The sequence below is a fragment of the Portunus trituberculatus genome, chromosome 18, assembly GCF_017591435.1.
Source record: "Portunus trituberculatus isolate SZX2019 chromosome 18, ASM1759143v1, whole genome shotgun sequence".
In the NCBI taxonomy this organism is placed as follows: domain Eukaryota; kingdom Metazoa; phylum Arthropoda; class Malacostraca; order Decapoda; family Portunidae; genus Portunus; species Portunus trituberculatus.
In genome coordinates, this window is record NC_059272.1 from 4,677,292 (window position 1) to 4,692,059 (window position 14,768).

The 14,768-nt window shown below is 36.5% G+C and overlaps 1 protein-coding gene across 1 annotated transcript in view; it reads right to left on the reverse strand.

Moving 5' to 3' along the window:
- Nucleotides 1-14,768, reverse strand: part of LOC123505599 (transcription factor GAGA-like) — a 44,631-nt gene that overhangs the window by 2,522 nt on the left and 27,341 nt on the right. Inside the window, exons 4-5 of the mRNA XM_045257117.1 lie at nt 12,716-13,000; nt 421-579 (exon numbers count right to left, since the gene is read on the reverse strand). Of these exons, the coding sequence (XP_045113052.1) occupies nt 421-579; nt 12,716-13,000 (444 nt within the window). The remainder of the gene's footprint in view (nt 1-420; nt 580-12,715; nt 13,001-14,768) is intronic.

Sequence of the window (14,768 nt, forward strand, 5' to 3'; positions counted from 1 at the left end):
GGATAAAATTGGTGCAGCTAAAATCACAACAGTAGGAGTACCTATGCATAAAGTATATCACTACCAAGAACATAAGTATTCAGCATAATCATACATGATTTATCTAAGTTTGTATATCTGACAAGAAACAAATAAGTTTTCGTGGACAAAAGTGTGGGTGACGAGAAAAAAAAAATGAGATAATGGACAATGCTGGCAATATGTAAAATGCAAATATACCAACCCACTCTTAAAATAACTCCACATTAATAAAGAAACAACTCAGAATGATTTTCATCAACCTCTGCAGTGACAACTCAGGAAGAATGAAATGCAGCAGTAGCATGTGATTTCTTCAATGTTAGGTAAAATAAAGACTGTATTGCATTTATTTTCCCAGGCCAAAAGTTGCAGCACCGACATTCACTCATAGCCACTTGCCTGTCCCGCGTGAGGCTGGTGGGTGCCAACTCCCTGTGCAGGCACCATATTCTGGTTCATGGGGACTCCTGCTGTCTTGTTGACATTTCCATTTTCCTGCATCTCATTGTATTTCACTTCATCTTTTACTCCATTGCCTGGGTCTCCAAAGGGTTGAACCTGAAGAAAGAAAAAATAGAAATAAATAAATAAATAAATAAAATGAATGAATAAATAAATAAATAAATAAATAAATAAATATATATATATATATATATATATATATATATATATATATATATATATATATATATATATATATATATATATATATATATATATATATATATATATATATATATATATATATATATATATATATATATATATATATATATATATATATATATATATATATATATATATATATATATATATATATATATATATATATATATATATATATATATATATATATATATATATATATATATATATATATATATATATATATATATATATATATATATATATATATATAAATAAAAAATTAAAAAATTCAGTTCAGGGAAGTAGTAGTTTTACAGTTCCTATTTTATGCATAGCTATAAAACCTGTTAAAATGTATTTCTTTTTTATGTAAGAGGGGACAACTGGCTAGGAGAAAGAAGAAGAAAAAGAAAAGAGATTTGATAGAATTAGCACACAAATAAATGAATTAAATTAAGCTTACATAGTCTTATTCCTCTCAATAGTACAAGTAGTAGTAGTAGTAGTAGTAGTAGTAGTAGTAGTAGTAGTAGTAGTAGTAGTAGTAGTAGTAGTAGTAGTGGCAGTGGTGGTGGTGGTGGTGGTAACAATTATTACCATGTAGCAATCTTGCTTCTTCTCCTCTTCCCTCCTCTAATGGAGACAGTCATGCCTATTTATCTTTTCAATACGATTAACAATTTTGTACATTTTTATCAGACCTCCTCTTTCTCTTCTAACTTGTGTGTGTGTGTGTGTGTGTGTGTATTTACCTAATTGTAACATACGGGAAAAGAGCTATGCTCGTGTTGTCCCGTCCATATCTATTAATGTCCAGCTTTTCTTAAAATCATGAATATTCCTTATGTGACCACTTCCACGTGCTTCCACCCTTCTATGAGGGAAGCTATATTTTTCACATCTCTCCTATAAGTGGCCATTTTAGTTTTTCCCATGCCCTCTCGACATTCTTTCATTCCACATACACAGATCTTCCCTATCCATTTTTCCATGCCAATCATCACTCTGTATATTGCTATCAGGTCTCCCCTTTCTCTTCTGTTTTCCAGGGTCGGAAGTTGCATTCTTTTCAGTCTGTCTTCATAAGTCAAATCTCTTAAGTCAGGCACCATTTTGTTGCAGCCCTCTGTACTTTCTCTAGTTTCCTTATGTGTTTCTTTAAGTTCGAGCCCACTGTATTGTTGCATATTCAAGCCTCGGTCTTATCATTGCAGTAATTATTTTCTTCATCATTTCTTCATCTAAATATATGAACGCCACTCTTATGTTCCTCAATAAGTTCAATACTTCTCCAATTATTTTGTTTATATGTCTCTCTGGCGATAGGTCATTGGTAATTGTCACCCCAAGGTCTTTTTCTTCATGACTGGTTTTATGTCTTCATTTCCTATCTTGTACATACTCCTGATTCTTCTTTCACTCTTGCCAAACTCTATTTTCTTGCATTTTGTCGTGTTGAACTCCATTTGCCATGTACAGCTCCATTTCCATATTCTGTCCAAGTCTTCCTGGAGTAGTTCGCAATCTTTGTCACATCTCACTTTTCTTAACAATTTTGCATCGCCTGCAAATAGGCTCACATAACTGGACACCCCATCCACCATGTCATTTATGTAGACCGCGAACATTACTGGTGCCAACACTGATCCCTGTGGAACTCCACTCTCCACCAAGCCCCATTCTGATGGTCTGTCCTTAATTATTGTTCTCATTTCTCTTCCTACCAAAAGTCTTCCATCCATTTTAGTAAACTGCCATGCACTCCTCCTACCATTTCAAGTTTCCAGATCAGTCTCCGTGTGGTACCTTATCAAAGGCCTTTTTAAATCCAGATATATTCCATCAGCCCAACCATCTCTTTCCTGTATTACATCTATCACCCTCGAATAGTAACATATCAGGTTTGTCGTGCATGAACGCCCTTTTCTAAAACCAAATTGACACTCACAAAGTATGTCATTTTTCTCCAAGAAGTCTGTCCATCTATTCTTCACCACCCTCTCACACATCTTAGCTACCACACTTGTAAGTGACACTGGTCTATAGTTCAATGGGTCTCTCTTGTTACCTGATTTATAGATTGGGACAATGTTAGCTCTTTTCCAGTCTTGGGGCACTACACCTTCCCTTAATGAGGCATCAATTACTTCACAAACTTTTTCTGCCAGTTGCTCCCTGCATTCTCTTAAAATCCATCCTGATACCCCATCAGGTCCCACAGCTTTTCTCACTTCTAAACTCCCCATCATATTCTTGATCTCCTCCACAGTTACTTGAAACTCCTTCATAATCCCTTTCTGTTCCATTACCAGTGGTTTGTCAAAAGCAGTCTCCTTTGTGAATACCTTCCGAAAGCATCCATTCATAGCCTCTGCCATTTCCTGGGATCTTCACTGCATACTCCATTTACTTCTAAACTTTCAATACTTTCTCTATTTTTGATGTTGTTGTTCACATGTCTGTAAAAAAGCCTTGGTTGGTCTTTACATTTATCAATTATATCCTTTTCTTGTTTCTTTCTTTCTTCTCTTCTAATCAACACATATTCATTTCTTGCTCTTTTGTAACTTTCCCACTGCTTAATCCGTCTTTTCCTTCTCCACCTCTTCCATGCATCCTCTTTTCTTGTTCTAGCCTTTTCACATCTATCGTTAAACCAGTCCTGCTTTCCAACTTCTCTATGTTGTCTTATTGGTACAAATTTTTCTCACCTTCTTTGTATATTTTTATAAATTCCTTCCACTTTTCATTTGCTCCCTTAGCACTCTTGAATTTCATCCAATTTGTCTCTTGAAAGAATTTCTTTAGGTTTCCAAAATCTGTCTTGGCATAATTCCATCTTCCCACTTTATATTCTTCATTTCTTCTAGATTTCTCTTCATCTATCACCTTGAACTCCAAAACTGCATGATCACTCTTTGCTAAAGGGCACTCCACCCTCATCTCCTCAATGACCATTGGCTCTGTACTAAAGACCAAGTCCAGTCTTGACGATGCTCCCTCTCCTCCAAACCTAGTATCTTCTTTGACCCACTGAGTTAACACATTTTCCATTGCCAGTGTCAATAGTGTATTTCCCCATGTTGTCTCTGATCCTTCCATTGACCAGTCCTCCCAACACACCTCTTTACAATTAAAATCTCCCATCATTATAGTTCGTTCACAGCCACCCAACATTTCTTCCAGACATGTTCCTGTATCACTTATCATTTCTTCATATTCCTGTACTGACCATGCATTTGTCTTAGGTGGTACGTACACCACTATGTAGTGCCTCTTTTTTCCTTCATTAGTTTCTGCTCTGATCTTTAGCACTTCTGCCTTTCCCATACCTTCTTTCACTTGATCCACCTTTATATCTTTTTTAACCAGCAACATCACTCCTCCTCCCATCTTACCTACTCTATTTCTTTTCCAAACATTATATTTCCCTTCTCCAACCGTGTGTGTGTGTGTGTGTGTGTGTGTGTGTGTGTGTGTGTGTATTTACCTATTTGTGTATTACAGGGCCCGAGCTAAGCTCTCTGTGTCCTGTCTCCTTGTCCATTCCTGTCATATCTCTCTTTCATCTGGTTGACACACACCGCGTCAACGACATCACTGCTCAGTTTATTCCACTTATCAATGCTACGATGCGGGAAACTGTATTTTCTCACGTCATTTAGACAGATGTCCTTTATTAGCTTTTTTCCATGTCCTCGGAGATGATTACTTGTGGTCACCTTTATCAACTCTCTATCCAGTATGTCAATCTTGTTCACTAATTTATACATAGTTATCATGTCTCCTCTTTTTCTTCTCTCTTCTAATGTGGTCAGCCCCAGCTTCCTCAGTCTTTCCTTATAGTCTAACTCCCTGAGTCCTGGTACCATCCTTGTTGCCAGCCTCTGTACCCTTTCCACCTTCTTCACATTTTACTTCATATGCAGTGACCAGACACAAGCTGCATATTCTAACTGGGGTCTTATTAAGGTACATAATATCTTCTTCATCATTCCTTCATCTAGGTAGTGGAACGCAAGGCCAATATTTTGAAGCATGTTGTATGTTTTCAAAAAAATCTTGTTAATGTTTTTCTCCGGTGACAAGATATTTTGCACAGTTACTCCTAAGTCTTTCTCCTCATTGGTCTCTTTAATTTTCTCATCACCAGCCTGTAATCCCTGTTTGGTCTGTATCTACTTCTTCCCATTTTCATAACATGGGTCTTGTCTATATTAAATTCCATCTGCCACTCCTTACTCCACTCATATATTTTATCAAGATCTTCCTGTAACTTGTTACAATCTTCCACATCCTTTACTCTCCTCATAATTTTCGTATCGTCCGCAAACATGTTCATATAACTGTCAATTCCTACTGGCATATCATTAACATAAATCAAAAACATGATGGGACCCAGCACTGACCCTTGTGGAACCCACTGGTTACCTTCTTCCACTCGGACTTCCTTCCTCTGACCACTGTTCTCATTTCTCTTCCCATTAAGTAATTTTCCATCCATTTTGCTAGTTTATCATTTACTCCTCCAATCATCTTTAGTTTCCACATCAGTCTATTGTGTGGTACTTTATCAAAGGCCTTTCTCAAGTCCAGGTAGATAGCATCCACCCATCCCTCTCTATGTTGTAGTATGTCAGTCACTCTTGAATAAAAACATAATAAATTGGATACGCACGATCTTCCTTTTCTGAAACCAAACTGCCTTTCCCTCAGAATGTTTTCACTTTCTAGATACTCACTCCACTTAGCTTTAATTACTTCTTCACATACCTTGCACAATGTACTAGTCAACGATACTGGTCTATAATTTAGCGGTTCCATTCTACTACCATTCTTATACATAGGCACAATGTCAGCTCTTTTCCACTCTTTCGGGACTAATCCTGTTCGTATGGAGGTTTCCACAATATCAAATACGGGGTTCAACAATTGATCCTTACATTCATTTAGCAACCTTCCAGATATGCCATCAGGCCCCATTGATTTATTAATATCCAGATTGCTTATAATTTTCCTTACATCTTCCTTAGTAACCATGATGTCCTGCATTTGCTTTATTTCCGTAGGCCTTCCTCCCATAAAATGCTCCTCCTTTGTAAACACTTTGCAAAAGTTGTCGTTCAAAATTTCAGCTATATCTCCAGCATCTTCATATACTTCTTCCCCGTTTTTTACCTTTTCTATTGCCTCCCTTTTATTTAGTTTTCCATTTATGAATTTGTAAAACATTTTGGGTCACTATCACAGTTTTCCACCACCCTCTGTTCATATTCCTTCTGTGCTGTTCCCCTTACTTCAACATATCTATTTCTTGTTGTTTTGTAGACTTCCCTTGATAATACATCACTGTTTTTTTTAAGTTTCTTCCATGCCTTTTCTTTGTTCTTTTTTGCTTCTTCACAATTTCTATTAAACCACTGTTTATTATTTAAAGTCCTCTTTCTGTGATATGGCACAAACTTTTTCACAGCAGAGTAATCCTCAAGTCCCCTTCGGATATTTTTATCTCCATTTCCATGAGTTTAGCCTTCATCTCCTCACATTGTTTCCTTAGTTGTTGGTTTTCTTTCTCCATCTCTACTTTTTCCTTCAATAGCTTTTTATGTGTGTGTGTGTGTGTGTGTGTGTGTGTGTGTGTGTGTGTAATTCACTGTTTGATCTGCTGCAGTCTCTGACGAGACAGCCAGACGTTACCCTACGGAACGAGCTCAGAGCTCATTATTTCCGATCTTGGGATAGGTCTGAGACCAGCACACACCACACACCGGGACAACAAGGTCACAACTCCTCGATTTACATCCCGTACCTACTCACTGCTAGGTGAACAGGGGCTACACGTGAAAGGAGACACACCCAAATATCTCCACCCAGCCAAATCGAACTCATCTGGCTTGTGAAGCCAGCGCCTAACCACTGAGCTACCTTTTGTGTGTGTGTGTGTGTGTGTGTGTGTGTGTGTGTGTGTGTGTGTGTGTGTGTGTGTGTGTGTGTGTGTGTGTGTGTGTGTGTGTGTGTGTGTGTGTGTGTGTGTGTATTTACCTAGTTGTAGTTTTACAGGGCCTGGGCATTATGCTTGTGTGGCCCCATCTCCATATCTACACTTATCCAATCTTACTTTAAAAGTATGCACACTCGTTGCAGACACTACTTCATTTAAACTGTTCCACGTCTCAATACACCTTTGCGGGAAACTATATTTTTTAACATCTCTCAGACATCTTCTTCATCATTTCTTTGTCCATGTAATGAAATGCTACTCCAATATTCCTTAGAAAATTATATGTCTCTCTAAAAATTCTATCAATATGGCTTACCGGTTGATTGTTTTCTTCCATCATCACTCCTAAGTCCTTTTCCTTTTTTACTTTCTCCAGTTCTACTCCATCTCCCATCTTATAGATTCCCACGGGTCATCTTTCACTCTTTCCCATTTCCATGATATGGCTTTTGTCCACATTGAATTCCATTTCCCACTTTTTACTCCATTCCCAGATCTTATTTAGGTCTTCCTGCATCATTTCACAATCCTCTTTTTGCTTTATAACTCTGCACAGTTCCGTATCGTCTGCAAAGATTTATGTAGCTGTTCACTCCTTCTGGCATGTCGTTTATATATATGACAAACAGTATTGACACAAATACTGACCTCTGCGGCACTCCGCTTTCTACTGCTCTCCACTTGGATTTCATATCTTTAACTACCGCCCTTATTTCTCTCCCCCTCAAATAATTTTCCATCGATCTCAATGTGCTTCCTTTTAAGCCACCCTTCTCCTCTAACTTCCACAGTAATCTTTCATGTGGCACTTTATCAAACGCCTTTTTTAAATCCAAATAAGTACAGTCAACCCATCCCTCCCTCTCTTGTACTCTATCAACTATTCTAGAGTAGAAACTCAGTAAATTAGTTACACACGACCATCTTTTTCTAAAACCAAATTGGCTATTTGATATTAATTTGTTGTCTTCAAGGAACTCGATCCAATGTTTCTTTATTATTCTTTCACATATCTTGCATATTACACTAGTTAGTGATACCGGTCTGTAATTTAAAGGTTCTTCCTTCCTTCCGCTCTTATATATGGGAACCATCTCAGCTCTTTTCCATTCTACTGGTACTGTTCCATTTTCTATTGAGCATTTTATGATTTTGTATATAGGACTTGCTAGTTCTTCCCTACATTCTTTCAGTATTCTGCCTGAGAATTCATCCGGTCCCACTGCCTTCCCTTCATCCAATTCCTTCATCAATTCTTTTATTTCAAGCTTGGTTACTTTAACCTCTTTCATATAGATGGTCTCTCTATTACCCTGTGGCCTTTCAAATTTGGATTCCTTAGTAAAGACCTCCTGGAATTTATCATTTAATAGTTCTGCCATACTTTTTGGATCTTCCACCATCCCGTTCTCTCCTTTTAACCTTTCTATTGTTTCTTTTTGCCTAATTTTTCCATTTATGAATCTGTAGAACAATTTCAGTTGTTCCTTACATTTTTCAACAATGTCCTTTTCATAGTTCCTTTCCTCATCCTTCTTCACCTTAACTTATTAATTTCTCACTGCCTTGAAGTTTTCCTTATTTACTGTATTTCTATTTCTCCTCCACCCTTTCCATGCTCCATCACATTTCTCCTTTGCCCTAGCACACCTTGCGTTAAACAAATCTTTCTTTCCTTCTTCTTTAGGTCTATATTTCGGAACATATTCCCTGACTCCTGTTTTGTATATTTCCAAAAATAAGTTATACTTCTCTTGCACCCTCTCTGAGTTTTCCATCTCCTCCCAGTTAACGTATTTGAAGTAGTTCTTGAGATTCTCAATATCAGCCTTTCTGTAATTTAATCGGTCTCCTTTGTATGAATCGTCTCTATCTTCCTTTCCCTCTTCTATATCCATTGCTAATATTACATGGTCACTCTTTCCCAATGGGCACTTATATCTTATATCATCGTTCATTTGTATACCCCTTGTAAAAACTAGGTCCAATCTCGCCGACTCATCTTTTCCTCTGAATCTTGTGTTTTCCTTTACTCTTTGGTCCATCATATTATCTATATCATTAGGTTCAGGAATCTTTCTCCCCAGGCTTCTTCCCCCATACCACTTTCATAATTTTCCCAGTCCACTTCTTTACAGTTGAAATCTCCTACAAATATAACTTTTCTCCTTTCTTTAATGATTCTCGTTAGACTCCTTATTGTATCATCTATCATGTCTTTATATTCTTGATTGGTCCATGAATTTGTTTTTGGTGGCACATATGTTACAATGATTGTTAACTCTTTTTTATCAATATGCATCTTAACATACAGTACTTCTGCTTTTCCTTCCCCACATTCCACTTGGTTTATCACTATCTCTTTCCTTAACATTCTCATGACTCCTCCTCCTCCTTTATCCCTTCTGTCTCTCCTCCATACATTATACCTATTATCCAAGTCAATTTTGATTGCTTCATTTAGTTTTGTTTCAGCCAGGCATACAATATCTGGTTCTTCTTTCTTTATGTAATCTCTTAATTCTAATTTACTTGATAAAACCCCGTCTATGTTTGTATACATAATTTTTAGTCTCTTGCCTTTATCACTTTTTAGTTAAACTTGTTCCACTTTTTCCTCTTCCTTCTCTTTTATATACCATTTCCTTATCCTGTCTCCTAAAATTCTCCAAAAAAATGCCTTTTTTTTCTCTTCTGACCTTTCATTATTTTTCTGCCTTACTGCTGCCGCCAGTTCGTTGTATCTCTTGCTTTCTTCATTTCTATTTTTCTTTATATATATATCCTTGCAACCTTCTGTTTCTCTGAGTTTAGTTATTCTATATAATATTTCTTCTGTTGCTGCTTGTGATTTTAGTAGTATCTTAATTGGTCTCGTTGTTCCTTCTTGATATGGTCCCATTCTGTGTATTTCTTCTGCTTCCTCTTCTAAGTTCTGCCTATCTTCGTCGTTTAGATTTTTTAGTAGGTCTTTGACTGATTTAATTTCTTCTTTTTCTCTTCTTGGTCTATATCTTTTTTTTTTTTTTTTTAGTCCAAATACTATTACACTCTTTTTTTTCTGCAATTTCCCTAACTAGATTTTCTTTTTTCTTGAGGACTCCTATCATTTTGTTTGTCATATTTTTATCTCTTTGTTTTAGTTGTTCTTGAATCACCTCCTGAAAATCATCCCTATTTTTCTTATCTTGGACTCTCCATGCTTGTACTTCTTTTTTAATCACATTCTGTACTCTTTCCTCTTCTTTGTTTACTAGATCTTTCAGCTTCTCTTTTTCTTTCTCAGCTTTACCAAGTCCTTCTTCCATCTGTTTCTTGTAGTTAGCTACTTCCTTTTTCAATTCTTCACTTTCTGCTTTTAGTCTAGCTTCGTTTTCTTCCACTTTTTTTATCCTTTCTCTCAGTTTTTGAAACTTTTTCCTATTCTTCATTCTCTTTCATTCCCATACTCTCCCTTATCCATTTATTTAATTTACGTTCAATAGTCAACACTCTTTTAAATAGTGAAGTATTTGCCGTATCAAAACCTTTGAATGCGTTTACTCCCTCATCAACATATTCATCTTCTTTTTTATTCTTTCCCTAGTCACATACCTGCATTTAAATGGAATCTCTTCTTTACTCATGATTCTCTAACACTTGATTTCATGAAAACAAGTCTACACTACTCGCCCAGGCCACTGCAAATACTATACAACAGGTAGTGAAGATCAGCTGATTCTCAGAGCAACAGCAATGTGTTACAATGATTGCTAACTCTTTTTTATTAATATCCATCTTAACATACAGTACTTTTGCTTTTCCTTCCCCACATTCCACTTGGTTTATCACCATCTCCTTCCTTAACATTATCATGACTTCTCCTCCTCCTTTACCCCCTCTGTCTCTTCTCCATACATTATACCTATTATCCAAGTCTATTTTGATTGCCTCATTTAGTTTTGTTTCAGCCAGGCATACAATATCCGGATTTTCTTTCTTTATGTAATCTCTTAATTCTAATTTACTTGATAAAACCCCATCTATGTTCGTATACATAATTTTTAGTCTCTTGCCTTTATCATTTTTAGTTAAACTTGTTCCACTTTTTTCTCTTCCTTCTCTTTTATATACTATTTCCTTATCCTGTCTCCTAGAATTCTCCCCAAAATGCCTTTTTTTCTTCTTCTGACCTTTCATTATTCTTTTCCCTTACTGCTGCCGCCAGTTCGTTGTATCTCTTCCTTTCTTCCTCATTTCTATTTTTCTTTATATAGATATCCCTGCAGCCTTCTGTTTCTCTGAGTTTTGTTGTTCTATATAATATTTCTTCTGTTGCTGCTTGTGATTTTAGTAGTATCTTAATTGGTCTCATTGTTCCTTCTTGATATGGTCCCATTCTGTTTATTTCTTCTACTTCCTCTTCTAAGTTTTGCCTATCTTCGTCATTTGGATATTTTAGTAGGTCTTTGACTGATTTCATTTCTTCTTTTTCTCTTCTTGGTCTATATTTTATATTTTTTTCTTTTAGTCCAAATACGATTACACTCTTCTTTTTTTCTGCAATTTCTCTAACTAGATTTTCTTTTTTCTTGAGGACTCCTATCATTTTGTTTGTCATATTTTCTTCTTTTTCTTTTAGTTATTCTTGAATCACCTCCTGAAAATCATCCTTATCTTTCTTATCTTGGAGTCTCCATGCTTGTACTTCTTTTTAATCACATTCTGTACTCTTTCCTCTTCTTTGTTTACTAGATCTTTCAGCTTCTCTTTTTCTTTCTCGGCTTTACCGAGTCCTTCTTCCATCTGCTTCTTGTAGTTAGCTACTTCTTTTTTCAGTTCTTCGTTTTCCACTCTTAGCCTAGCTTCGTTTTCTTCCACTTTTATTATCCTTTCTCTTAGTTTTTGAAACTCTTTTTCCTGTTGTTCATTCTCTTTCATTCCCATACTCTCCTTTATCCATTTATCTAGTGTGTGTGTGTGTGTGTGTGTGTGTGTGTGTGTGTGTGTGTGTGTGTGTGTGTGTGTGTGTGTGTGTGTGTGTGTGTGTGTGTGTGTGTGTGTGTGTGTGTGTGTGTGTGTGTGTGTGTGTGTGTGTGTGTACATATCTAGACACATGTTTGTGTGTGTGTACACACCTAAGTCCATTTGGTGGTCACCCAGACAGTCATTCTTCTATGAAAAGAGCTCAGAGGTTGTATGGAGTAATCTTTTGGTAGAACCGAGACAATACCACACACCAAGAAAGCAAGGCCATAATCCTTCAAGTGAAATCCATACCTACTTGCTGCCAGGTGCAGAGGAGCTACACATTAGGAGGCTTGGCCATTTTTCTTGCTGCATCCAAGACTTGATCAAGGGCCTTCTTAGTTGTGAGCTAAGTGTGCTGCCACTACACGATGCAGTGTGTAATTCATCTTTAAATTGATTACTACATGCTTTTAATATCCATCCCAATATTCCATCAGCACAGCAGCCTTTTCCCCATCTAAAACTTTAATGACTCAACTAATTTCCTGCATCATTACTTGAAATTCCCCAATTTTTCTATTTCCCTGAATGTCCAGTAGCTTTGTAAATTTCTTTTCTTTCCTTGAAGATGATATTCATTACTTCTACCATCTCTTTTAGGTCTTTATGTATTACTCTATTCACCCTCAGTTTTTCTATGCTCACTCTGCTTTTCAGTTTACCATTCACATGTCTAAAAACGAGTTTGGACTCATGTTTACACCTGTCTATCATATCTTTCTAAACTATCTTTGTTCATTTCTCAGGATCTCCATGTAACCATTTCTTGTTTGTTTGTTATTATTTCTTAGGTTAATTCTTTTACCTTTCTTCTACTTTTTCCATGAACCCTTTTTTGTCTTTCTTGTTGCCTCACATCTTTTATGAAACCACACTTTTTACCACATGTTCTTGTCTGCCTTTCAGATACAAATAACAAATAACCACATAAAGAAAAAGGAGATGCAATGATTAGCACTACAGTTTTCAGTAAATCTGAACTTATAAGATGACTATAAAGTTCATCAAGGTGAATATCAACAAGTGACCACTGACCTGGAGGTCAAAGAATTCCCTGTTTTCTTGATCCTGGTACTGTGAAGAGAAGTCTGCGGTAGTCGTCTGAGTTGGCTGAGGGGGGGCAGGTATGTGAGTTATCTCTGGAGGACTGACCACCTCCTCTGCCCTGAGACGTTTTCTTGGAGGGCTTGGATCTCCTTCAGACTCTGTGACTGAAGGGGACATCTCCTCTTTCACCGGTGCCTCATCAGGAACGGCCAGACCCTTAATTCTGAGGCATTCTGCAGCTCTGAGCAATCCTTGGAGATCGCCTCGAGCTACCTGAACATGACAGAGGTCAATAAATAGTAAAGAACTACAATGGAGCAATTTGAAATTGCTTAAACTATATCTTAGACATTAAGTAGTATGAATAAATTCAATCACAATATCTAAAACATCTGAAATATGAGAGAAGACATTAAAAGGCTGTGTCATAAAATACCACTAAAAGAAACAAAGGTTTTTACTAAAATGACTGATGGAAAATAGTTTTATGAAGGATTGAGACTGCATCAGCTAAATGAATGGGAAAAACTAATCTACATGTGCCTCAAAATAATCATGACATCATTTGAAGTTTGTATTGCATGAAAAATATGCAAAATATCCATTAGGAACAAAAAACTTACATGTACAAAGAGCAAGAAGATAAATTTCTTTGGCTATTCAACATTTTCAAGGATTAAGTGGATTGAGGCAATAACCTAGATCCTTAATAAATTCTAACAAACAATATTGTTTTGAATGGAAATGATATGTAACTTTTATCAAAGACAGAGCAAATATCATATCCACACACACACACACACACACACACACACACACACACACACACACACACACACAGTGAGAAATGAATATGCTAGGGTGAGGAAGGAAGAAGAAAGGAACTATGAAAAGGACATTGTCGAAAAATGTAAGGTACAACCAAAATTGTTCTACAGATTCATAAATGGAAAAATAAGGCAAAGAAACAATAGAAAGGTTAAAAGGAGAGAACGGGATGGTGCAAGACCCAAAAAGTATGGGAGAACTGTTAAACTGTAAATTTCATGAGGTCTTTACTAAGGAATTAAAATTTGAAAGACCACAGGGTAATAGAGAGACTGTTTATATGAAAGAGATTAGAGTAACCAAGCTTGAAATAAAAGAGTTGATAACGGAATTAGATGAAGAGAAGGCAATGGGACCAGATGAAGTCTCAGGCAGAATATTAAAAGAATGTAGAGAAGAACTAGCAAGTCCTATATACATCATAAAATGCTCAATAGAAAATGGAACAGTACCAGTAGAATGGAAAAGAGCTGAGGTGGTTCTCATATATAATAAAGGAAGGAAGGAAGAACCTTTAAATTACAGACCGGTATCACTAACTAGTGTAATATGCAAGATGTGTGAAAGAGTAATAAAGAAACAATGGATCGAGTTCCTTAAAGACAACAAATTTTTATCAAATAGCCAATTTGGTTTTAGAAAAGGTAAATCGTGTGTAACAAATTTACTGAGTTTCTACTCTAGAATAGTTGATAGAGTACAAGAGAGAGAGGGATGGATTGACTGTATTTATTTGGATTTAAAAAAGGCGTTTGATGAAGTGCCACATGCAAGATTACTGTGGAAGTTAGAGGAGAAGGGTGGCTTGAAAAGAAGCACATTGAGATGGATGGAAAATTATTTGAGAGGGAGAGAAATAAGGATGGTAATTAAAGATATGAAGTCCAAGTGGAGAGCAGTAGAAAGCAGAGTTCCACAGGGGTCAGTATCGGTGCCAATACTTTTTCTCATATATATAAACGACATGCCAGAGGGAGTGAACAGCTACATAATTCTGTTTGCGGACGATGTGAAACTGTGCAGAGTTATAAAGCAAAAAGAGGATTGTGAAATACTGCAGGAAGACCTAAATAAGATCTGGGAATACAGTAAAAAGTGGGAGATGGAATTCAATGTGGACAAAAGCCAAGTCATGGAAATGGGAAAGAGTGAAAGACGACCAGTGGGAATCTATAAGATGGGAGATGGAGTAGAACTAGAGAAAGTAAAAAAG